A 23,633-nucleotide genomic window follows, 5' to 3' on the forward strand; every position below is an offset into this window, starting at 1 on the left:
GAACATTGTGTGGAGCGTGCTGACCTCCATGGTTGAACATTGTGTCGAGCGTGCTGACCTCCATGGTTGAACATTATGTGGGGCGTGCTGACCTCCATGGTTGAACATTGTGTGGGGCGTGCTGACCTCCATGGTTGAACATTGTGTCGCGCGTGCTGACCTCCATGGTAGAACATTGTGTGGGGTGTGCTGACCTCCATGGTTGATCATTGTGTGGGGCGTGCTGATCTCCATGGTTGAACATTGTGTGGGGCGTGCTGACCTCCATGGTTGAACATTGTGTCGAGCGTGCTGACCTCCATGGTTGAACATTGTGTGGGGCGTGCTGACCTCCATGGTTGAACATTGTGTGGGGCGTGCTGACCTCCACGGTTGAACATTGTGTCGAGCGTGCTGACCTCCATGGTTGAACATTTTGTGGGGTGTGCTGACCTCCATGGTTGAACATTGTGTCGAGCGTGCTGACCTCCATGGTTGAACATTGTGTGGGGCGTGCTCACCTCCATGGTTGAACATTGTGTCGAGCGTGCTGACCTCCATGGTTGAACATTGTGTGGGGCATGCTGAGCTCCATGGTTGAACATTGTGTCGAGCGTGCTGACCTCCATGGTTGAACATTGTGTTGAGCGTGCTGACCTCCATGGCTGAACATTGTGTCGAGCGTGCTGACCTCCATGGTTGAACATTGTGTGGGGCGTGCTGAGCTCCATGGTTGAACATTGTGTCGAGCGTGCTGACCTCCATGGTTGATCATTGTGTGGGGCGTGCTGACCTGCATGGTTGAACATTGTGTCAAGCGTGCTGACCTCCATGGTTGAACATTGTGTCGAGCGTGCTGATCTCCATGGTTGAACATTGTGTGGGGCGTGCTGACCTCCATGGTTGAACATTGTGTGAAGCATGCGGATCTCCATGGTTGAACATTGTGTCGAGCGTGCTGACCTCCATGGTTGAACATTGTGTCGAGCGTGCTGACCTCCATGGTTGAACATTGTGTGGAGCGTGCTGACCTCCATGGTTGAACATTGTGTGGAGCGTGCTGACCTCCATGGTTGAACATTGTGTCGAGCGTGCTGACCTCCATGGTTGAACATTGTGTGGGGCGTGTTGACCTCCATGGTTGAACATTATGTGGGGCGTGCTGACCTCCATGGTTGAACATTGTGTGGGGCGTGCTGACCTCCATGGTTGAACATTGTGTCGCGCGTGCTGACCTCCATGGTAGAACATTGTGTGGGGTGTGCTGACCTCCATGGTTGATCATTGTGTGGAGCGTGCTGATCTCCATGGTTGAACATTGTGTGGGGCGTGCTGACCTCCATGGTTGAACATTGTGTCGAGCGTGCTGACCTCCATGGTTGAACATTGTGTGGGGCATGCTGACCTCCATGGTTGAACATTGTACCGAGCGTGCTGACCTCCATGGTTGAACATTGTGTGGGGCATGCTGAACTCCATGGTTGAACATTGTGTGGGGCGTACTGACCTCCATGGTTGAACATTGTGTCGAGCGTGCTGACCTCCATGGTTGAACATTGTGTGGGGTGTGCTGACCTCCATGGTTGAACATTGTGTCGAGCGTGCTGATCTCCATGGTTGAACATTGTGTCGAGTGTGCTGACCTCCATGGTTGAACATTGTGTGGGGTGCGCTGATCTCCATGGTTGAACATTGTGTCGAGCATGCTGATCTCCATGGTTGAACATTGTGTCGAGCGTGCTGACCTCCATGGTTGAATTCCAAATATGAGCCCTGCTGTGGTCAGTAATTCATGAAATCTACCACTTCAAAGTTCAAGAGGTTGTGGCCAGCCCTTACAATGGTTACTGATTCAGCAAAGCACACAGGTAAGATCCTTGCCTTTGGTAGGTTACAGAGGAGGGTAACAGCACTGATCCCAAGTGTAAACAGGAGGAGCCAGGAGGGCTGACTGGAGAAGCTCAGGTCTACAGGGCAGAGTGTGGGTGGACCTTTCTGCAGGAAATGCAGCTGGTGCTGAGGGTGCTGCTCACTGCTGCAGCATTGGGCCATCGATTGGCACCATTCCCAGGAGTGACTCTGATCCCTGGGACCCAGCATTGGTGGCTCACAGACCTCGGACTGAAGTACATGAACCTTGTGCTGCCCCTGCCGTCCCCGGTATAAGTCAGTTGAAATGACCGAATTACCTCCATTGGATTCACCTGTCGGGAGGGGCTGTTCATTGTAAATAAAACTGGAATGTTGGATTCATTTTGTTTTTTGCTAAAAGGTCTTCGCTCCTGACTTCAATCAATGTCTCTTAACTTAACAGAACTGCAAGCGTTGGCAGAACTGATTGGACCGTATGGAATGAAGCACCTGAGTGAGCACCTGATGTGGCACATTACCTCGCAGGTGAGCCAGCTGAAGGTAAGGGAAGTGTAAGGGAAGTTTTGAAAAAGGGTTACGACCCGAATCGTCAACTCTAATTTCTCTCCACGGATGTTGCCTGGCCTGCTGAGTTTTTCCAGCATTTTCTGTTGTTATTTCAGATTTCCAGCATCTGCAGTATTTTGCTATCGTAAGGGAAGTGTTGTCTGGCTCTCTGATGCAATCAGTGGTGTGTGCCCCAGAGAATGCTTCCTGCCACCCAGTGACAGCCAGCTGCAGTCAAACCTTGGGTCTGCCGGTGGGGAGGTCCCATGTTCAGGTGCAGCTGGTGTCTAAATCTGTAAAGTTTTCTGATGTTAATGGGTGGTGGTTGGGCAGGCTGGGCTTGAGCAGGGTGCGGGAGGCACACTGGGGATAGCAAGGCTGGAAGTGTGGGCGAATCAGTCCCAAGCTGAGCTGGGTAAGGCAGATGAATGTGGTAGATGGCTATGCCAAGCTGGGCGAGACAGCATGGTCATCAGCAAGGTTGTTAGGCTGAGGGGGGGCAGAGAGAACATGGCATGGGGCTAGACAAGATGGCATAACAGAAATGGAGCAGGCTGCGGCTAAGCAGGATGAGCAAGTGAGGCATGGAGTGATGGGGGAGTGACGAGCGAGATATCAGGGGGTGATGCACACTGTACTTTTTATTGTTCAAACAGAAACTGGTGGTGGAGAACATGGACATCTTGGTCCAGGTGAGGTCCAACCTACAGAAACCAGACCTGATGGCCGCACTAGCCAGACGTCTAACCTGTGAGTGATATGTTACCTGTCTGTCACATTCCCTGTCTGATACATTCCCTGTCTGATACATTCCCTGTCTGTCACATTCCCTGTCTGATACATTCCCTGTCTGATACATTCCCTGTCTGATACATTCCCTATCTGTCACATTCCCTGTCTGTCACATTCCCTGTCTGATACATTCCCTGTCTGATACATTCCCTGTCTGATATATTCCCTTTCTGTCACATTCCCTGTCTGTCACATTGCCTGTCTGATACTTTACAGTGAACTGTCCTCTGTACCTGCCCTGGGAGTGTTTGATGGGACAGTGTAGAGGGAGCTTTACTCTGTATCTAACCCGTGCTGTACCTGCCCTGGGAGTGTTTGATGGGACAGTGTAGAGGGAGCTTTACTCTGTATCTAACCCGTGCTGGACCTGTCCTGGGAGTGTTTGATGGGACAGTGTAGAGGGAACTTTACTCTGTATCTAACCCGTGCTGTACCTGCCCTGGGAGTGTTTGATGAGACAGTGTAGAGGGAGCTTTACTCTGTATCTAACCCGTGCTGTACCTGCCCTGAGAGTGTTTGATGGGACAGTGTAGACGGAGCTTTACTCTGTATCTAACCCGTGCTGGACCTGTCCTGGGAGTGTTTGCTGGGACAGTGTAGAGGGAGCTTTACTCTGTATCTAACCCATGCTGGACCTGTCCTGGGAGTGTTTGATGGGACAGAGTAGAGGGAGCTTTACTCTGTATCTAACCTGTGCTGTACCTGTCCTGGGAGTGTTTGATGGGACAGAGTAGAGGGAGCTTTACTCTGTATCTAACCCGTGCTGGACCTGTCCTGGGAGTGTTTGATGGGACAGTGTAGAGGGAACTTTACTCTGTATATAACTGTAGAACAGGCTGCAACTTTTTGTATTTAAGGAATCAGATGTTTAGCTTATTTCAAAGCAAAACAGAGGGCAACAATCCCCATACATAGTAAGACTTCACCCACGTATAGGACATTTATACCAACATCATTACAGAGGGAGGTGTTGGAGTCGAGGAAATTCCGCATTTCAAAAGGTGGATCGAGTTTTGAAGTGTTGGTGTCGTGGATGAATGTCGGTGCAGCTGGAGAGCACCTCCAGCAGTCGAGTGCTGAGTAATTGTGGCCCTGCGCCCAGCTCCCTTCAGTTTGTTCTTATTCCCCTTCTTGTGTGTTGCAGCATCTGACAATGTTCTGAAGAGGATGATCATTATCGGTGTGATCCTGAACTTCCGCTCTATGGCACAGGAAGCACTTTGAGATGTAAGCGCAAGCACTTCCTGTCAGTTACTGCACTGGAGGATAGACACTGTAAAGATACATTTGTAGGAATTGACGAATTCCTATAAATAACTGAGATTGACACCAGGGAACAAGCAAACAGGTCTTTACTGATCAGAGACTCCACGAGGACTGCCTGGGCAGCCCCGTGGCTTGCGACATGACGTCATCACATTTGCCCGCATTTTCCCGCGCTCTTAAGGAGTCCACGCCCCGTACATGCAAACTCTATATACAAAACACAGTAATGCCTAACACAATGGTACAGGTTTAGGCTGGTGTTAAAACATCGTTAAAGGGAATTATATACAGTCAGCCAGAGTCATTCAGTGGTTCTGCCACATGCGCCCCCCCAGAATTCGCTTTAACGGACAAAGTCAAATGGTGAGGGTGTCTGACGAGCCTGTCAGAACGACTCCTGTACTCTCGAGATGGAGGCTGCTGGGCGGCTGGCGGTCTGGCGGGTGGGTGCAGTTGGTCTGCGGTGACGACGATGGGTGGCCGACCCCGTCTCGGCGGCTGTGCTGTCTCGACGGGGCGGTCGAGGTCCAAATGTGCTGGCTTTAAGCGGTCAACCGAAATGTGGTCCGGTTTACCGCCAACATCGACCGTGAAGGTTTTGTCCCCTGCCTCCAACACACGGAAGGGACCGGTATATGGGGCCTTGAGTGGATCCCTGCATGCGTCATGGCGAATAAAAACATATTCAGCCTTGTGAAGCTCCGTGGGAACGTGTGACCTCTGCAGCCCGTGGTGCGAAGTGGGTACCGGTGCGAAACATCTGGCCGCCTCTTGGTGTCAGGAATGACCCAGGTTCTGCTCGCCTCGCCACCAGAGGGTAACATGAACTCTTAATTGTTTCCTTCTTTATTCTTAATTGTACTCACCTGTGCATGGTTATATGCCTACTATTTAAGTGGTGCTTAGTTTATGTTCATTGCTCAGTCTTGAGTTTCACTGCCTTGTGATTCCTCTTGCCGGCCTGCTAGCCTGTATCTGTGCTGTTGTTATTTTGTTTATTTGAAGTAAAGTCTATCTTTGTTTTTGCAACCTAACCTCTGCCTCAGTTTGCCTTCCTGCAGTTGGGTTCACCAAGTTGCATTCCTTACAGCAAGACTAGGCCAAACATGGATCCAGCAGGGAAGGACCAATGGCTACGACAACTCTTTGAACAGCTGCAACTGGTCTTGGACGAACTGCGGTGCCTCGCCACGTCATTTTCCCGAAGCCAGAGACAGCTGGAGGCCCTCGTCATTGCTTTCCATCAGAGCCAGAGTCAGGCGACCCAAGCTACTCCAGCACCGTTACCCGCTCCTCCGGTTTCGCCTCCCCCTCTGATAGAACCGTGATTACCTGCACCCGAGCGCTACTATGGTAACCCAGGAGGATGTCGAGGCTTTCTAACCCAGTGTTCCCTGGCTTTCGAGCTGCAAGGTTCATTGTTTCCCACTGACCGTTCCCGAGTAGCCTACATCGTTTCGCAAAGCACTTACCTGGGCTACGGCCGTGTGGGAACAGCAAACTCCGGCATGTTCAAACTACCAACTTTTCTCTGAGGAAATGAGAAGGGTCTTTGATCATCCTGTCAGTGGGAGAGAGGCATCTAATAAACTACTTCGGCTTCGCCAGGGGGCTCGTAGCATTGCGGACTTCGCCATTGAGTTTCGCACTCTCGCGGCGGAGAGCCAATGGAATTCGGAGGCGCTCATCGCCACTATTCGCCACGGTCTCACGAATGAAATCAAGGATGAACTGGCTTCCAGAGATCCGGTGAGTGATTTGGAGTCTCTCTTTGATATCTCCATTCGAGTGGATAATCGTCTCCATGAGAGGCGAAGAGAACGCCACTCCTTTTTCACCCCGCTTCCGGAGACCAGAGCCTTCCCTGCTTCGAAGCCATCCGAGAACCTCTGAGCCATCCCGAGTCCATCTTTGACTGCTCCAGAGGAGCCCATGCAGTTGGGAATAACTCATCTCTCGCAGCCTGAACGTGATCGCCGAATGAGAGAGGGATCTTGCCTCTATTGTGGGGAACCGGGCCACTTTCGCTCTTCTTGTCCAGAGTTGGTGGGAAAAGCCAGGGCTCGTCCAGGACGGAGGGCCCTGAGATGAGCGTAACCGTCCCTCCCAGCCCCACTGTTTCTAGGGTCCTGCTGGCATCCTCCCTTTTCTGGGGCAATCAACAACATGATCTTAAGGCCCTGGTGGATTCTGGGGCCGATGGTAACTTCATGGATCTGGGATAGCTAAACAGCTCAAGATTCCCCTGACCCATCCAGATCACCCCCTCCCTGTTGTCGCCCTGGATGGAAGACCCCTGGGCTCCGGAACTATTCACCATCTTACTGCCCCCCTGTGTTTGGGCGTGGAAGGACAACATTTCGAGACCATCCAATTCTCCCTTATCCACTCTCCCGAGTTTCCATTAGTTCTGGGTTACCCTTGGTTAGCCTGCCATAATCCACGCATGGATTGGGCCGCCGGCCGGCTTACGGAATGGGGCTCCGCCTGCCACACCACCTGTGTTTGCTCCAAGCCTCCTTCCACGCCCCAGGGGCCCCCATCTCACTCTGAATTGTCCCGAGTGCCTCACGAGTATGAGGATTTAAAAGAGGTCTTCAGTAAAGTTCGAGCCACATCACTTCCCCCTCATAGGCCATATGACTGTGCCATTGACCTCCTGCCTGGGACATGCCCACCTAGGGGTAGGATCTTCTCCCTTTCTGCTCCAGAGACCGCCGCCATGGAGGATTACATCCGTGACGCCCTCGCCGCTGGCTTCATCCGTCTGTCCACCTCTCCCGCTGGTGCCGGTTTTTTCTTCGTGAGTAAGAAAGATGGAGGTCTCCGCCCCTGCATCGACTACCGTGGCCTTAACAAGATTACTATAAAAAATCGTTATCCTCTTCCGCTCATGTCGACGGCCTTCGAGCTACTACAGGGAGCCACAGTCTTCACAAAATTGGATCTCCGCAACACCTACAACCTCGTCCGCGTCCGCGAAGGGGACGAGTGGAAGATGGCATTCAACACACCTACCGGGCACTATGAGAACCTGGTCATGCCTTTTGGATTGGCCAACGCCCCTGCTGTGTTCCAGGCGCTCATCAACGACGCCCTCCGAGACATGCTGAATCGCTTTGTCTTTGTCTACCTGGACGACATTCTCATTTTCTCCAAAACTGTTCATGATCATGTCCAGCATGTAAGGCAAGTCCTGCAACGTCTGCTTAATAACCTCTTGTTTGTCAAGGCTGAGAAGTGTGAGCTTCACATTTCCACGGTTTCATTCCTGGGCTTCATCATCTCCAGCGGCAACATCCAAATGGACCCTGGCAAGACCCAAGCTGTCCGAGATTGGCCACCACCCACCTCTCTCAAACAGGTTCAACGCTTCTTGGGGTTTGCTCATTTCTATCGGAGATTCATCAGGAACTTTGGCACCATTGCTGCCCCTCTCCACGCTCTCACCAAAACCGCTTCCATCTGGTTCAGTTGGTCCGCTGAGGCTGCGCAGGCTTTTGAGGATCTCAAGCGGCGCTTCACGTCTGCTCCTGTCCTCGTGATTCCGCATCCCTCACTCCCCTTCATTGTGGAGGTGGATGCCTCTGATATAGGAGTGGGTGCCGTTTTGTCCCAGCGGTCTGACGACAACAAACTGCACCCTTGCGCCTTCTTTTCTCGCCGACACACTCCTGCAGAGCGAAACTATGATATTGGAAACAGGGAACTACTAGCATTTAAGTTGGCACTGGAGGAGTGGAGACATTGGTTGGAGGGGTCTAAACACCCATTCATTGTCTGGACGGGCCATAAGAATCTGGCCTATATCCAGGAGGCCAAACGGCTTAACTCCCGTCAAGCTCGCTGGGCACTGTTTTTCAATCGTTTCGACTTTGTCCTGTCATATTGTCCAGGATCCAAGAATCTCAAGCCTGATGCTCTCTCCAGGCAATTTGATCCACCCGAGCGGGAGAGACAACCAGAACCTATTCTTCCAACTTCTTGAATTGTAGCACCGGTTCGCTGGGGGATCGAGACGCTGGTCAGAAAGGCGCAACAGAGGGAGGCAGACCCTGGCAATGGCCCACCCGGTCACCTTATTGTTCCCAACATGGCACGCTCACAAGTCCCGCAGTGGGGGCATTCGTCGCGACTCACCGGTCATCCAGGCACATCCAGGATGCTGGAGCTCCTTCGCAGAAGGTTCTGGTGGCCCACCATGGAGAAGGACGTAAAGGCGTTCGTGGCAGCTTGTGCTATTTGTGCACGAAACAAGAACCCTCGATCTCGCCCCCAGGGTTTGCTGCATCCTCTCCCCATTCCAACCCGCCCCTGGTCACACCTCTCTGTGGATTTCATCACAGGCCTTCCACCATCTCAAGGCAACACTGTCATTCTGGTCATCGTGGATCGCTTCTCCAAAGCCTGTCGCTTTCTGCCCTTGCCCAAGCTTCCCTCAGCCCAAGAGACAGCCGAGCTCATGGTCCAGCATGTTTTCAGGTTGTTCGGTTTGCCTCTTGACATCGTCTCTGACCGTGGTCCACAATTCGCCTCCCGGTTTTGGAGAGCTTTCTATAAGCTCATTGGAGCTACTGTCAGCCTTTCCTCGGGTTTCCACCCTCAGTCTAACGGTCAAACCGAACGGATCAACCAAGACCTGGAGACGACCCTGAGCTGCCTCGTGTCCGCTAACCCTGTGACCTGGAGCCGTCACATCGTCTGGGCTGAGTACGCGCACAACACCTTGCGCTGCTCCTCCACAGGAATGTCGCCATTCGAGTGCCAGTTCGGTTTTCAGCCTCCACTGTTCCAGGAGCAGGAGCTCGAGGTGGGGGTTCCCTCCTGTTGTGTATGTAACCTGTTCCACCTTAAGAGAGCTTAAGCCTGTTCCACCTTAAGAGATGTACTACTTTCTCAGGCTGCTGTAGACGTAATACCGGGGGTGAACACACCGGTATATAAGCACTGTGCAGTAATCTTGTATTCAGAATAGTCCCTACCTCCAACCAGTAAAGACCTGTTTTTGATTGTTATTAATTAGTCTGTGTCTTAATTAACTAGATAACTCACAGATTTAACACCTCCGTGGAGAAGATTGTCCAGCGCTGTCGACGGACCTGGAGGAGAGCACGGCTGGCCTTACAACGAGCTTCTCGGCAATGACGGATCCAGGCCAACAAATGACGCAGACCGGCTCCTTCATTCCGTCCTGGTCAGAGGGTCTGGCTTTCTACGCAGGATCTCCCGCTGCGAGTGGAGTCCCGCACGCTGGCGCCCCGTTTCATCGGTCCCTTCACGGTGTTGAGGAAGGTCAACCCGGTGTCCTACCGTCTCCAGCTACCCCGTTCCCTGCGGATTCATCCTACCTTCCACGTCTCCCGGCTCCGGCCAGTGGCCAGCAGTTCCCTGGCGCCCGCCACGAGGCCTCCTCCTGCTCCCCACATCATCGAAGGCCAGCCTGCCTACACGGTCCGTCGCCTGATGGATTCTTGCCGGGTTCGTGGGGGCCTCCAGTTCCTGGTGGACTGGGAGGGATATGGTCCGGAGGAACGCTCCTGGGTCCCGGACCAGAACACCCTGGATCGCGATTTAGTGCAGAACTTTCTTCATTGTCACCATGGACCTTCTGGGGGAATGTCAGGGGCCGTTCCTAGGGGGGCGGTCCTGTCAGGAATGACCCAGGTTCTGCCTCGCCTCGCCACCAGAGGGCAACATGAACTCTTAATTGTTTCCTTCTTTATTCTTAATTGTACTCACCTGTGCATGGTTATATGCCTACTATTTAAGTGGTGCTTAGTTTATGTTCATTGCTCAGTCTTGAGTTTCACTGCCTTGTGATTCCTCTTGCCAGCCTGCTAGCCTGTATCTGTGCTGTTGTTATTTTGTTTATTTCAAGTAAAGTCTATCTTTGTTTTTGCAACCTAACCTCTGCCTCAGTTTGCCTTCCTGCAGTTGGGTTCACCAAGTTCCATTCCTCACACTTGGTGACCAGCAAGATGTGCAGACGCGGACCATAGCTCTGTCGATGTTGGTAGGAAGTCCCCTGGGACTCGCAACGGTTGACCATAGACCAGCTCCGCTGATGAAGAATGAAGGTCGTCTTTGGGGGCCGTTCGAAGGCCCAACAGGACCCACGGTAGCTTGCCTGCCCATCCAGCGCCCTGGAGACTGGCCCTCAGGGCGGCTTTCATTGACCGGTGGAAGCGTTCGCAGAGGCCATTCGCCTGTGGGTGGTAGGCTGTGGTGCAGTGTAATTTGACACCGAGTCCTTGGGCCACTGCATTCCAGAGTTCGGAGGAAAACTGCGGTCCCCTGTCTGATGAAATGTCTGCAGGAACTCCGAAACGGGCGATCCAGGAGGAAATGAACGCCCTGGCCACGTCTGCCGAAGTAGTGGATGACGGGGACCGCCTCCGGCCAGCTGGTGGTGCGGTCCACCATGGTCAGGATGTGTGAAAAACCATAGGAGGGTGGGAGTGGTCCTACTAGGTCGACGTTGACATGGTCAAACCGTCGCTCCGGAACTGTGAAGGTGGCCAACGGAGCCTTGATGTGGCGCTGTACGTTGGCCCTTTGGCAGACCACGCAGGTGTTGGCCCAGTCGCGGCCATCCTTATGCATGCCATGCCATACAAACTTCGCTGACATCAGTTTCTGAGAGGCCTTCATTCTTGGGGGTGACAACCCATGTATGGCGTCGAACACTTTGTGGCGCCAGACGACCGGCACGACAGGGCGAGGATCCTGTACGGAGACGTCACATAACAGCGTGGTACCTGCCGCATGGAACATGACGTCAGCCAACTGCAGGCCAGTGATGGCCGTTCTGTAAGCTTGGACTTCCGGGTCTGAGGCTTGGTCCGCTGCCATGAGGGCGTTGTCGATGCCCAAATGAACCGTGTTGACGATCACGCGGGAGAGGCAGTCTGCCACCAGGTTGTCCTTACCGGACATGTGCTGTCTATCCGTGGTGATTTCGGATATGTAGGTCAGTTGACGCTGCTGTCGGGCTGACCACGGTTCGGCGGCCTTGGCCATTGCAAAGGTTAACGGCTTATGGTCCACAAAGGCGGCGAAAGGACGTCCTAGCAGGAACCGAAAATGGCGGATGGCCAGAAAAAGAGCGAGCAACTCCCGGTCGAACATGCTGTATGCTCTCTCGTTCTGCCGTAGTTGACGGCTGAAGAATGCCAACGGCTGCCACCTCCCGTTCACCCACTGCTGTTGCACGGCACCGACTGCGTAGTCGCCAGCGTAGTCGCGTTGGCTAAGGCGCGTTTGGTGTCGGCGAACGCTCTGGCCATGTCATCCGTCCAGTCTACCGGGTTAGACTCATAGAGTCATAGAGTTATACAGCACAGAAAGAGGCCCTTCGGCCCATCGTGTCTGCGCCGTCCATCAAGCCCTGTCCAATCTAATCCCATTTTCCAGCATTTGGTCCATAGCCTTGTATGCAATGGCATTTCAAGTGCTCATCCAAATGCTTCTTGAATGTTGTGAGGGTTCCTGCCTCCACCACCCTTTCAGGCAGTGAGTTCCACATTCCAACCACCCTCTGGGTGAAAATGTTCCTCCTCAAATCCCCTCTAAACCTCCTGCCCCTTACCTTGAATCTATGCCCCCTTGTTATTGACCCCCCTACTAAGGGGAAAAGTTCCTCTTTATCTACCCTATCTATGCCCCTCATCATTTTGTACACCTCAATCAGGTCCCCCCTCAGCCTTCTTTGCTCCAAGGAAAACAACCCCAGCCTGTTTAGTCTTTCTTCATAGCTGAGGCGCTCCATCCCAGGTAACATCCTGGTGAATCTTCTCTGCACCCTCTCCAAAGCAATCACATCCTTCCTATAGTGAGGCGACCAGAACTGCACACAGTACTCCAGCTGTGGCCTTACCAGCGTTTTGTACAGCTCCATCATAACCTCCCTGCTCTTGCCTTCATTAGCCGAGGCATAGAATATAAGTATCCCATATGCCTTTTTAACCACCTTATCTACCTGATCCGCGGCCTTCAGGGATCTATGTACATGTACACCAAGGTCCCTCTGACCCTCTGTGCTTCCTAGGGTCCTACCACTCATTGTGTATTCCCTTGCCTTATTTGTCCGTCCAAAATGCATCACCTCGCACTTTTCAGGGTTAAATTCCATTTGCCACTTTTCCGCCCGTCTGACCAACCCGTTTATATCGTCCTGTAGCCTGAGGCTTTCCTCCTCGCAATTTACCACCCCACCAATTTTCGTTTCATCTGCGAACTTACTGATCATACCTTTTACATTCTCATCCAAATCATTTATGTAGATCACAAACAGCAAGGGACCCAGCACCGATCCCTGAGGTAGCCCACTGTATACAGGCTTCCAGTCACAAAAGCAACCTTCGACCATCACCCTCTGCCTCCTGCCACTCAGCCAGTTTAGGATCCAACGTGCCAAGGCACCCTGGATCCCATGGGCTCTTACCTTCTTGACCAGTCTCCTATGCGGGACTTTGTCAAAAGCCTTACTGAAGTCCATGTATACCACATCCACAGCATTTCCCTCATCCACACACCTAGTCACCCCCTCGAAAAATTCAATCAGATTGGTCAGACATGATTTACCCTTGACAAAGCCATGCTGACTATCCCCGATTAATCCTTGCCTCTCCAAGTGGAGACTAATTTTGTCCCTCAGAATTTTTTCCAATAATTTCCCTACCACAGATGTTAGGCTCACTGGCCTGTAATTCCCTGGTTTATCCCTGCTACCCTTCTTGAATAATAGTACTACGTTAGCTGTTCTCCAGTCCTCTGGTACATCCCCTGTGGCCAGAGAGGTTCTGGAAATTTGTGTCAGAGCCCCTGCAATCTCCTCCTTTGCCTCACACAGCAGCCTGGGATACATCTCGTCCGGGCCTGGGGATTTATCCACTTTTTGGCCTGCTAAAACCGCTAGTACCTCCTCCCTCTCGGTTCTTGCCAGTCTTGCCCTTGAGGGCCTCGTACAGGGGCTGCATGAGCAGTGCCGCCTTAGGCACGAAGCGTTGGTAAAAGTTTACTATGCCTAGGAATTCTTGCAGGGCCTTTATGTTCTGTGGGCGTGGAAAAGATGTCACCGCCTCCACTTTTGAAGGTAAAGGAACCGCTCCCTCTGAGCTGATGCGATGCCCCAGGAAATCGATTTGGTGCAGGCCAAACTGACACTTGGCCGGGTTGATAATCAGGCCGTGTTGGCTGAGGCGTCGAAAAGGGTGCGTAGGTGACAGGTATGTTCTTCCTTAGTGGGACTGGCAATTAGAATATCGTCCAGGTAGACGAAGAGGAATTTGAGGTCCCGCAGCACGGAGTCCATGAGGCGTTGGAAAGCCTGGGCGGCATTCTTTAACCCAAACGGCATTCGTAGAAACTCGAAGAGTCCGAATGGGGTGATGACTGCGGTCTTCTGGACGTCTTGTGGATGCACTGGGACCTGGTGGTAGCCCCGGACGAGGTCGACTTTAGAGAACACGGTGTTCCCTGCCAAATGGGCAGAAAAATCCTGAATGTGGGGGATCGGGTACTGATCAAGAGTGGTGGCGTCGTTAAGGCGTCTGTAGTCGCTGCATGGCCGCCATCCGCCGCCAGGCTTCGGGACGATATGGAGGGGTGAAGACCATGGTTGTGAACTCCGCCTTTGCGACCACCAGCTTGCCAGGTTCCAGGTGCCGGGCCGTTGGTGGTGATGTGGTGTTCCACGCCATGTTTCGTGGCTGTGGAGGAGAACGTGGGTCTTGTCAGGTCGGGGAATTCGCTGAGCAAGCGAGTGAACTCATCAGGAGTCGGGAACGCACAGGAGACGGTGCGTGACGTAGTGTTACTGCGGTAACCCGGAAGAGAATTAAAAGTTGCTGCGTTGATCAGCCGTCGGTTCCTGACGTCGACCAGGAGGCTGTTGGCATACAGGAAATCCGTGCCGAGGAGGGGCTGGGAAACTTTTGCCGTAACATACTCCCAGTGAAAGCGTTGCCCCCCGAAGCACACCTCAACTCGCCGTCTGCCGAAGGTCTGAATTGTGCCGCCATTGGCCGCTTCAAGGGTGGGGCCATGATTCCCCATCTCCACATCGAGGGCAGACGCGGGTAAAATGCTGCACTGTGCTCCGGTGTCGCACAGAAAACGGCGACCGGAGAGAGTGTCGGTGATGAACAGCAATTTTCCCGCGTTGCCGATTGCCATCGCGGCCGCGGGGTGCCCGTTAGACCCGTTCCCCGGCGGTCGCAGTTGTTGGTTGTTTCTTTTTGGGGAAAACTGCAGGGAGGGCAGCAACGCTTTGCCTTCGCGCTGAACTGCGCGTGGTAGAAATCCAGCCCAGCCGGCTGACGAGCTGCGGCGGCATCTGCGGGGGATGGGTGCCTCATGGCGGCACAGTACTGCCGAGTTACAGCGAAAATTTTGTCAGCCTCCGCAGCGAGTGTTGCACAGTCCACGATTTCAGATCTGGCCAGGGCAGCTTGCACCTGTTCAGGCAGTTGGCTGAGGAAAATTTCTCAGAACAGGAAGCATTCCGGTTCTGAGCCCAGGAGTGTGAGCATTTGGCTCATCAACTCTGAAGGCTTGGAGTCCCCGAGGCCGGGCATAGCGAGTAATCGACGGGCGCGCTTCGATTTTGTGAGCCTGAAAACCTGCAGTAACCGCGCTTTGAGGGTTTCATACTTGAGCTCTGTTGGGGGGTTTTCGAGGAGGCTGACGATCCGAGAGGCAGTAGAGCTGTTGAGTGCAGAGACCACATAAAGATACTTGGTCTGATCCGCATCGATGTTCCTCAGGACAAACTGGGCCTCGACCTGAATAAACAACGAGGTCGCTTGCTGCTCCCAGAACTGTGGCAGCTTTAGTGAAACAGCGTTTGCCTCCATGCTGTGCTCTTCTTTTGTGAAAACGTTCACAAACATGGGGTCACCAATGTAGGAATTGACGAAGTCCTATAAATAACTGAGATCGACACCAGGGAACAAGCAAACAGGCCTTTACTGATCAGAGACTCCACGAGGACTGCCTGGGCAGCCCTGTGGCTTGCGACGTGATGTCATCACATTTGCCCATGTTTTCCCATGCTCTTAAAGAGTCCACGCCCCGTACATGCAAACTCTATATACAAAACACAGTAACGCCAAACACAATGGTACAGGTTTAGGCTGGTGTTAGAACATTGTTAAAGAGAATTATATACAGTCAGCCAGAGTCATTCAGTGGTTCTGCCACACATTTAACAGGACAGACTCAGGAGGAGCTCATGGGGACTGCACACTGGCAGTGCCCACTGCAGTCAACTTGCATTTTACTGTAACCAGTACACCACCTAGAATCTGCAGCACAGAAACAGGCCATTTGGCCCAACTGGTTTTTGCTGGTGTGGTCCACACAAGAATCCTTCTACTCTAATTAACCCTTCCCACCCTGCCCCTGATATCCCGATATCCCCTTCTCCCAGATGTATTCATTCTCATGCCCCTTTTTGTGTGTTGCAGCTTCTGAAAATGTTCTGAAGAGACTGTTCCAATGGTTTCTGGCCGGCCTCCCACGTTCTACCTTCTGTAAATTTGAGGTCATCCAAAACGCGCTGCCGGTGTCCTAACTCGTACAAAGTCCCGTTCGCCCATCACCCCTGTGCTCGCTGACCTACATTGGCTCCTGGTTAAGCAACGCCTCGATTTCAAAATTCTCATCCTTGTTTTCAAATCCCTCCATGGCCTCGCCCCTCCCTATCTCTGTAACCTCCTCCAGCCCCACAAACCTTCCAGGATAGCTGCACTCCCCTATTTCTGGCCTCTTGAGATCCTCGATTTTAATCGCTCCATTGGCGGCCGTGCGATCAGCTGCCAAGGCCCTAAGCTCTGGAATTCCCTCCCTAAACCTCTCCGCCTTGCTACCTCTCTTTCCTCCTTCAGGACACTCCTTAAAACCAACCTCTTTGACGAGGCTTTTGGTCATCTGCCCTAAGATCTCCTTATGTGGCTTGGTGTCAAATTTTGTTTGATAATTGCTCCTGTGAAGCGCCCTGGGGCATTTTACTATGTTAAAGGCGCTATATAAATACAAGTTGTTGCTGTTATTGTATGCATCAAGTCTCTCCTTAAATCCATCAATGCTTTCTGTTTCAACCACTCCCTGTGGCAGCGAGTTCCACATTCTCACCCCTCTCTGGGTAAAAACATTCCTCCAAAATTCTTTATTTGATCTGTTAGTGACTATCTTATATTCATGCCCCCCTTGTTCTGGACTCCCCCACAAGTGGAAACGTTTTCTCTACATCTACCCTATCGAACCCCTTCATGATTTTAAAGACCTCTATCAGGTTTCCTCATAGTCTTCTCATTCTAGAGTAAAGAGCCCCAGCCTGTTCAGTCATTCCTGACCGTTGTACCCTCGCAATTCTGCTAAGATCCTTCGACATATATTTTGCACTTTCTCCAGTGCTTCTGTCTCTTATAAGGAGGAGACAGAAGCTGAGTTCTACTCTACAGTGCTCCAAGTGTGGTCCAACCAAGGTTCGATATAACTTTAACATTACCTTCCCACTTTTGTATTTTATTCCTCTAGAAATCTACCCCAATGGTTTGTTTCCACACCTTGTGGCCTTATCGACTTCTGTTGTCACTTTTAGTGATTTATGTATCTGTATCTCAGATCTTTGCTCCTCTACCCCATTTAGGGAGAATGTTCATTTTAAGCGCTGGGCAGTAAATGGATTAACTAATTGTCTGCCCGTTTTACAAACTGTTTCTGTATCCAGCAATATTTTCATTTCATATTTCTTTTTAACCTCTTTCCTAAGTTTATCATATTACCTTCTGTCTCCTTTTCCTTTTATAGCTGATCCATTCCCGCCAGGTTAAATGAAAATTCACCCATTTACCTTCCAAGGAATAAATGGCCTATATATTTCCCCTACCAATTTAACGCTTCAGTGCAGAAACTCGGCACTCTAATGTGCACTTTACAGTGCACTCTAATATCCAGTTCCCATCGTGTGTTAAATCTAGGGCTCAAGGTGTGGCCCACCATGCTCGACCTGTTGGGGAACGGAACTCATTCAGCCTGGGAGAACTGCCGCCGATCTGGTAAATGTTTCGCTCACGTTGTTTCTTGTCTTTTTGCAGGTTTTATCTGGTCACATCCCGTTCCTCATGGGCTCCATTCAGATTCTGAGTGACATCGTCAGCTCAACCACTGACATAAAGGTATGAGGGCTGGGTCTGTGCTTAGACTCAGTGGGACTCAATTCTGTGAAGGGCCTGGGGACATTTTACTACATTAAAGGCACGGTATAAATACAAGTTGTTATTTTCTGGAGTCATGGTGGGGTTTGAAGGCACAACCTCTGGGTTGCTCGTCCAATAATATAACCATCAGGCTACTGTACCATGCTTGTGAAGAAGCTTCCAAGATCACAGTGAGTCAGGCATTCAGATACCTGAGTGGTGCTATCGGCTCTGCAATCCCACTTCCACTGGGAGCTGAGGCCTCCACGTACAGCCGATGCTGATAGAGAAATGAGGTCCTGAGTGCCTTGTTCCTTGTACTCTGCAGGATATACTCGCCATCTGTGAACTGACATCAGCAGCAGGGGCCTCATGCCAGGTGGATCCCGCGCTTGTCACTGCACTCTCAAATCAGAAGAATGGTAAGTACACTGGGGCGACAAAAAGAAAGCAGAGGCGAGGCGAGTGGCAGTGAGGGGAGATTCAATAATTAGAGGGATAGACGGCCTTCCTGCAGCAGTGACCATGAGTCCCAAATGATGTGTTGTCTCCCTGGTGCCAGGGTAAAGGACATAACAGAGCGGGTGGAAAAACCTTTGAACAGGGAGAGGCAGGAGCCAGAAGTCATGGTCCATGTAATTAATTATTTGTTCCTGGGATGTGGGCGTCGCTGACAAGGCCGGCATTTATTGCCCATCCCTAATTGCCCTTGAGAAGGTGGTGGTGAGCCGCCTTCTTGAACCGCAGAGGGCAGTTAAGAGGCATCCACATTGTTGTGGGTCTGGAGTCACATATAGGCCAGACCGGCTAAGGACGGCAGATTTCCTTCCCTAGATGGGTTTTACGACAATCCGAGGAAGCAGTTACGTAGGAAACAGTAGTACAGAGGTCATGCAGAGGCAGTGTGAGGAGTTAGGGTCAAGGCTAAAGTGCAAGGCCTCAAGGGTAGTAATTTCAGGATTACATCCTGTGCCCTGTGCTGGGCAAGTCAGGCGAGGACAAATTAGATCCATTGATGTCTGGATTCAGATCCTGAGGACATTGGGACCAGTTCTGGGACAGAGGGAAGCTGTACACTAGATATGGACTTCACCTGAACTGGAGGGGTACAGAAAGGGTAAATAACTCAGTGCGGAGGTATTTAAACTGGTAGAGCGGGGGAGGGCGACAAAGAACAGACTGTAGGAATAATTAGGAAAGCGGGGGCAAGGAAATTAAAGGCTAACTTGAGTTGTGCTGATATGACTGCAAGGAGTAGAAGGACTAAAATGGGTGAGTGAGAGGTGCTGGTACATAATGAGGAAATAGATTTTGACTGAAACTTGGTTGAAATCGAATGCTGATTGGGAAGCGAACTGGCAGAGTTGTGTGTTTTAAGAAGGATCAGGAGATAAAGCATGAGGTGGGTGACGTTAATTGTTAAAGAGGGTCTAGTTACAAAGGAGTTGGATGTTGTGAGTGGCACTGAGTATCTTTGACCTTACGATTTTACTGTGTTTTTACCGAGTTTACACAGGGAAAGTTTAATGTGCTGTAGGAGTATTTTGGTAAAGGACTGTGAGCTGGGAGCTCCACTGTTCCTGAAGCAGGCAGGATCCATCGCAAAATATGAACTGGATTTCTCACTAACCATGGGTCAGATATATCATAAAACACGGACTGGATGTGTGTAACACTGCGAATGGGATTGTTTCTTGAGGCTTCTTGTGTCAACCAGAGCGGACATGTCCAAAGTCACCAGTGTGAAACTGCTAATGATTATCTGCTTTGTTTCCAGAGAATTCTTCTGAAGAAGATTACAGACTGACCTCCCTCCTCATGGTCTACGTAGCTGTCTCCCTCCCGTCTCTCGCCAGTGACCCCATGTCCATTTATAATCAGGAGCACCAGGGTAAGCCGCAAACTCGGAGCCTCAGTGACCAGGCTATTAAAGGGCAGTGATAACTTGTATTTATTTATACAGCCCCTGCTTACATCCAGCAGAAATACCCAAAGTGCTTCACATAATGAATTACTTTTTTTGAAGTGTAGTCGTGCAGGTAAATGTAACAGACATTTTGTATACAGCAAGACCCCAGAAGCAGACAATGAATGAATGACCAGTTAACGTGAAAAAGACCAAACTGCAATTGCTGAAAATACATTCAATGGGAAACTCGATAAGTGCATGAGGGAGAAAGGAATCGAAGAATATGCTGATAGGATGAGATGAAGAGGGGTGGGAGGCTCGGGTGGAGCATAAACACTGGCACAGCCCACTTGGGCCGAATGGCCTGTTTCTGTGCTTACATTATGTGTAATTCTATGTATTACACAGCAGGTCAGTTAGCCTCTGCAGGTCAACATGGGCTGTCAATGTTTCATGGGCTCTTGTCAATTCTACTGGGAGATTCTGACCCACATGTGCACTTCGAGCATTTTCTACTTTTATTATAAATATCCAGTCACTGTGCCCATCTCATTGCTTGCCTTCGTGGCATTGCTAACATCCACTTCAACAAACAGGTGGGAGCTCAGTTTAACATCTCAACAAAAAGACAGCACTTCCGACAGTGCAGCACTCCCTCAGTGCCGCCCCTCCGACAGTGCAGCGCTCCCTCAGTACTGCCCCTCCGACAGTGCAGCGCTCCCTCAGTGCCGCCCCTCCGACAGTGCAGCGCTCCCTCAGTACTGCCCCTCCGACAGTGCAGCACTCCCTCAGTACTGCCCCTCCAACAGTGCGGCACTCCCTCAGTACTGCCCCTCCGACAGTGCAGCGCTCCCTCAGTACTGCCCCTCCAACAGTGCAGCGCTCCCTCAGTACTGCCCCTCCGACAGTGCAGCGCTCCCTCAGTACTGCCCCTCCGACAGTGCAGCGCTCCCTCAGTACTGCCCCTCCGACAGTGCAGCGCTCCCTCAGTACTGCCCCTCCGACAGTGCAGCGCTCCCTCAGTACTGCCCCTCTGACAGTGCAGCGCTCCCTCAGTACTGCCCCTCCGACAGTGCAGCGCTCCCTCAGTACTGCCCCTCCGACAGTGCGGCACTCCCTCAGTACTGCCCCTCCGACAGTGCGGCGCTCCCTCAGTACTGCCCCTCCGAGAGTGCGGCGCTCCCTCAGTACTGCCCCTCCAACAGTGCAGCACTCCCTCAGTATTGACCCTCCGACAGTGCAGCACTCCCTCAGTACTGCCCCTCCGACAGTGCGGCGCTCCCTCAGTACTGCCCCTCCGACAGCGCGGCACTCCCTCAGTACTGCCCCTCCGACAGTGCAGCGCTCCCTCAGTACTGCCCCTCCAACAGTGCAGCACTCCCTCAGTACTGCCCCACCGACAATGCAGCACTCCCTCAGTACTGCCCCTCTGACAGTGCAGCACTCCCTCAGTACTGCCCCTCCGACAGTGCAGCACTCCCTCAGTACTGCCCCTCCAACAGTGCAGTACGCTCTCAGTACCGCCCCTCCAACAGACTTGTGTGGATCTCTCCTGTATATTTCAGGTTGGTGTGGATCTCTCCTGTATATTGAAATACTGTATCTGTTGCCTTCAGGTCACCGTAACAATATCCATTGTTTAGCCAAAGCCATCAACCAGATTGCAGCCGCTCTCTACACTATTCACAAGCAGAACATTCAAGACCATCTGAAGGAGTTCATGGCGGTAAGTGAGCACAGTGTTTGCAATCATTGTCACATGGAAACTCATGCTAAGATCGAAGACATGGCGACCTTGTGCCACTGGTTGTAGCACAGTAAAAACTAATCCTACACAGACACATCACCTTAAACATTCATTCACTCCACCACCGGCGTACTGTGGCTGCAGCGTGTACCATCTACAAGATGCACTGCAGCAACTCGCCAAGGCTTCTTCGGCAGCATCTCCCAAACCCACGACCTCTTCCACCCAGAAGGACAAGGGCAGCAGGTGCGCAGGAACAGCACCACCTCCAAGTTCCCCTCCAAGTCACACACCATCTTGACTTGGAAGTATTTCGCCGTTCCTTCATCGTCGCTGGGTCAAAATCCTGGAACTCCCTCCCTAACAGCACAGTGGGAGCACCTTCACCACATGGACTGCAGCTGTTCAGGAAGGCGGCTCACCACCACCTTCTCGAGGGCAATTAGGGATGGGCAATAAATGCTGGCCCTGCCAGCGACGTCCACATCCCATAATTGAATTAAAAAAAATACACACACTCACACTCATTAACACATTCATCACTACACTTTAGGAAGGATGTGAAGGCCCTTGAGAGGGTGCAGAGGAGAGTTACCAGAAAGGTTCCGGGGATGGGGGATCTTAGCTACAAGGACAGGTGGAGAAGCTGGATTTGTTTTCATTAGAGCAAAGGAGGTTGAGGGGTGATTTGATAGAGGTGTACAAGATTATGACGGGTTTGGATAGGCTAGACGGGGAAAGGCTGTGCCCACTAGTTGATGGTACAATGACTAGGGGACACAGGTTTAAGGTTTTAGGCAAGAGATACAGGGGGGATGTGAGGAAAGACTTTTTTACGAAGTGAGTGGTGGTGACCTGGAACTCGCTGCCGAGGGAAGTGGTGGAAACGGAGACACTCAATGTTTTCAAGGGGAGACTGGATGAGCACTTGAGGGAAATAAACTTGCAGGGCTATGGGGATAGAAACATAGAAACATAGAGGATAGGAGCAGGAGTAGGCCATTCGGCCCCTCGAGCCTGCTCTGCCATTCAATGCGATCATGGCTGATCATCCAAGTTCAGTACCCTGTCCCTGCTTTCTCCCCAAACCCCTTGATCCCTTTAGCCTTAAAAAATATATCCAACTCCTTCTTGAATATAATTTAATGAATTGGCCTCAACTGCCTTCTGTGGTAGAGAATTCCACAGGTTCACTACTCTCTGGGTGAAGAAATTCCTCCTCATCTCTGTCCTAAAAGGCTTACCCCTTATCCTTAGACTGTGACCCCTGGTTCTGGATTCCCCGCCATCGGGAACATCCTCCCTGCATCGAGTCTGTCCAGTCCTGCCAGAATTTTATAAGTTTCAATGAGATCCCCTCTCATTCTCTCCTCATACGTCATTCCTGCCATCCCAGGTATCAGCCTGGTGATTCTTCGCTGAACTCCTTCCATGGCAAGAATATCCTTCCTCAGATAACGCGACCAAAACTGCACACAATACTCAAGATGTGGTCTCACCAAGGCCCTGTACAACTGCAGCAAGACATCTTCGTTCCTGTACTCAAACCCTCTCGCAATGAAGGCCAACATACCATTTGCCTTCTTAACCACCTGCTGCACCTGCATGCTTACCTTCAGCGACTGGTGCAGAAGGACATCCCAGTTTCGTTGCACTTCCCCTTCTCCCAATCTATTGCCATTCAGATAATAATCTGCCTTCCTGTTTTTGACACTAAAGTGGATAACCTCACATTTATCCACGTTATATTGCATCTGCCATGCTTCTGCCCAATCACCCAACCTGTCCAAATCATCCTGTAGTTTCTCGGCACCCTCCTCACAGCACACACGCCCACCCAGCTTTGTGTCGTCTGCAAATTTGGAGATATTACATCTAGTTCCCTTGTCTAGATCATTAATATATATTGTGAATAGCTGGGGTCCGAGCACCGATCCCTGCGGTACCCCACTAGTCACTGCCTGCCACTCGGAAAAAGACCCGTTTATTCCAACTCTTTGCTTTCTATCTGCCAACCAGTTCTCTATCCAAGTCAATACCTTGCCCCCAATCCCATGTGCCTTAACTTTACACGCTAATCTCTTATGCGGGACCTTATCGAAAGCCTTCTGAAAGTCCAAATACACCACATCCACTGGTTCTCCCTTATCTATTTTACTAGTTGCATCCTCAAAAAATTCCAGTAGATTAGTCAAGCACGATTTACCTTTTGCAAATCCATGTTGACTTTGTCCGATCCTGTCACTGTTTTCCAAGTGCTCTGCTATTACATCTTTTATAATGGACTCTAGCATTTTCCCCACTACCGATGTCAGGCTTA

General features: G+C 51.4%; 1 protein-coding gene across 1 annotated transcript in view; it reads left to right on the forward strand.

Annotated features, from left to right (window-relative positions):
• Nucleotides 1-1,271: 1,271 nt before the first annotated feature.
• The window catches only part of LOC147096981 (nck-associated protein 1-like), a 32,469-nt gene continuing 10,107 nt past the window's right edge, over nucleotides 1,272-23,633 (forward strand). Inside the window, exons 1-6 of the mRNA XM_085972688.1 lie at nucleotides 1,272-2,376; nucleotides 3,054-3,147; nucleotides 17,556-17,636; nucleotides 17,986-18,079; nucleotides 19,435-19,548; nucleotides 21,183-21,292. Of these exons, the coding sequence (XP_085828814.1) occupies nucleotides 17,583-17,636; nucleotides 17,986-18,079; nucleotides 19,435-19,548; nucleotides 21,183-21,292 (372 nt within the window). The 5' untranslated portion in view covers nucleotides 1,272-2,376; nucleotides 3,054-3,147; nucleotides 17,556-17,582. The remainder of the gene's footprint in view (nucleotides 2,377-3,053; nucleotides 3,148-17,555; nucleotides 17,637-17,985; nucleotides 18,080-19,434; nucleotides 19,549-21,182; nucleotides 21,293-23,633) is intronic.

The sequence above is a fragment of the Somniosus microcephalus genome, chromosome 33 (assembly GCF_052327205.1).
Source record: "Somniosus microcephalus isolate GS21.2 chromosome 33, FLI_Smic_1.0, whole genome shotgun sequence".
Classification (NCBI taxonomy): domain Eukaryota; kingdom Metazoa; phylum Chordata; class Chondrichthyes; order Squaliformes; family Somniosidae; genus Somniosus; species Somniosus microcephalus.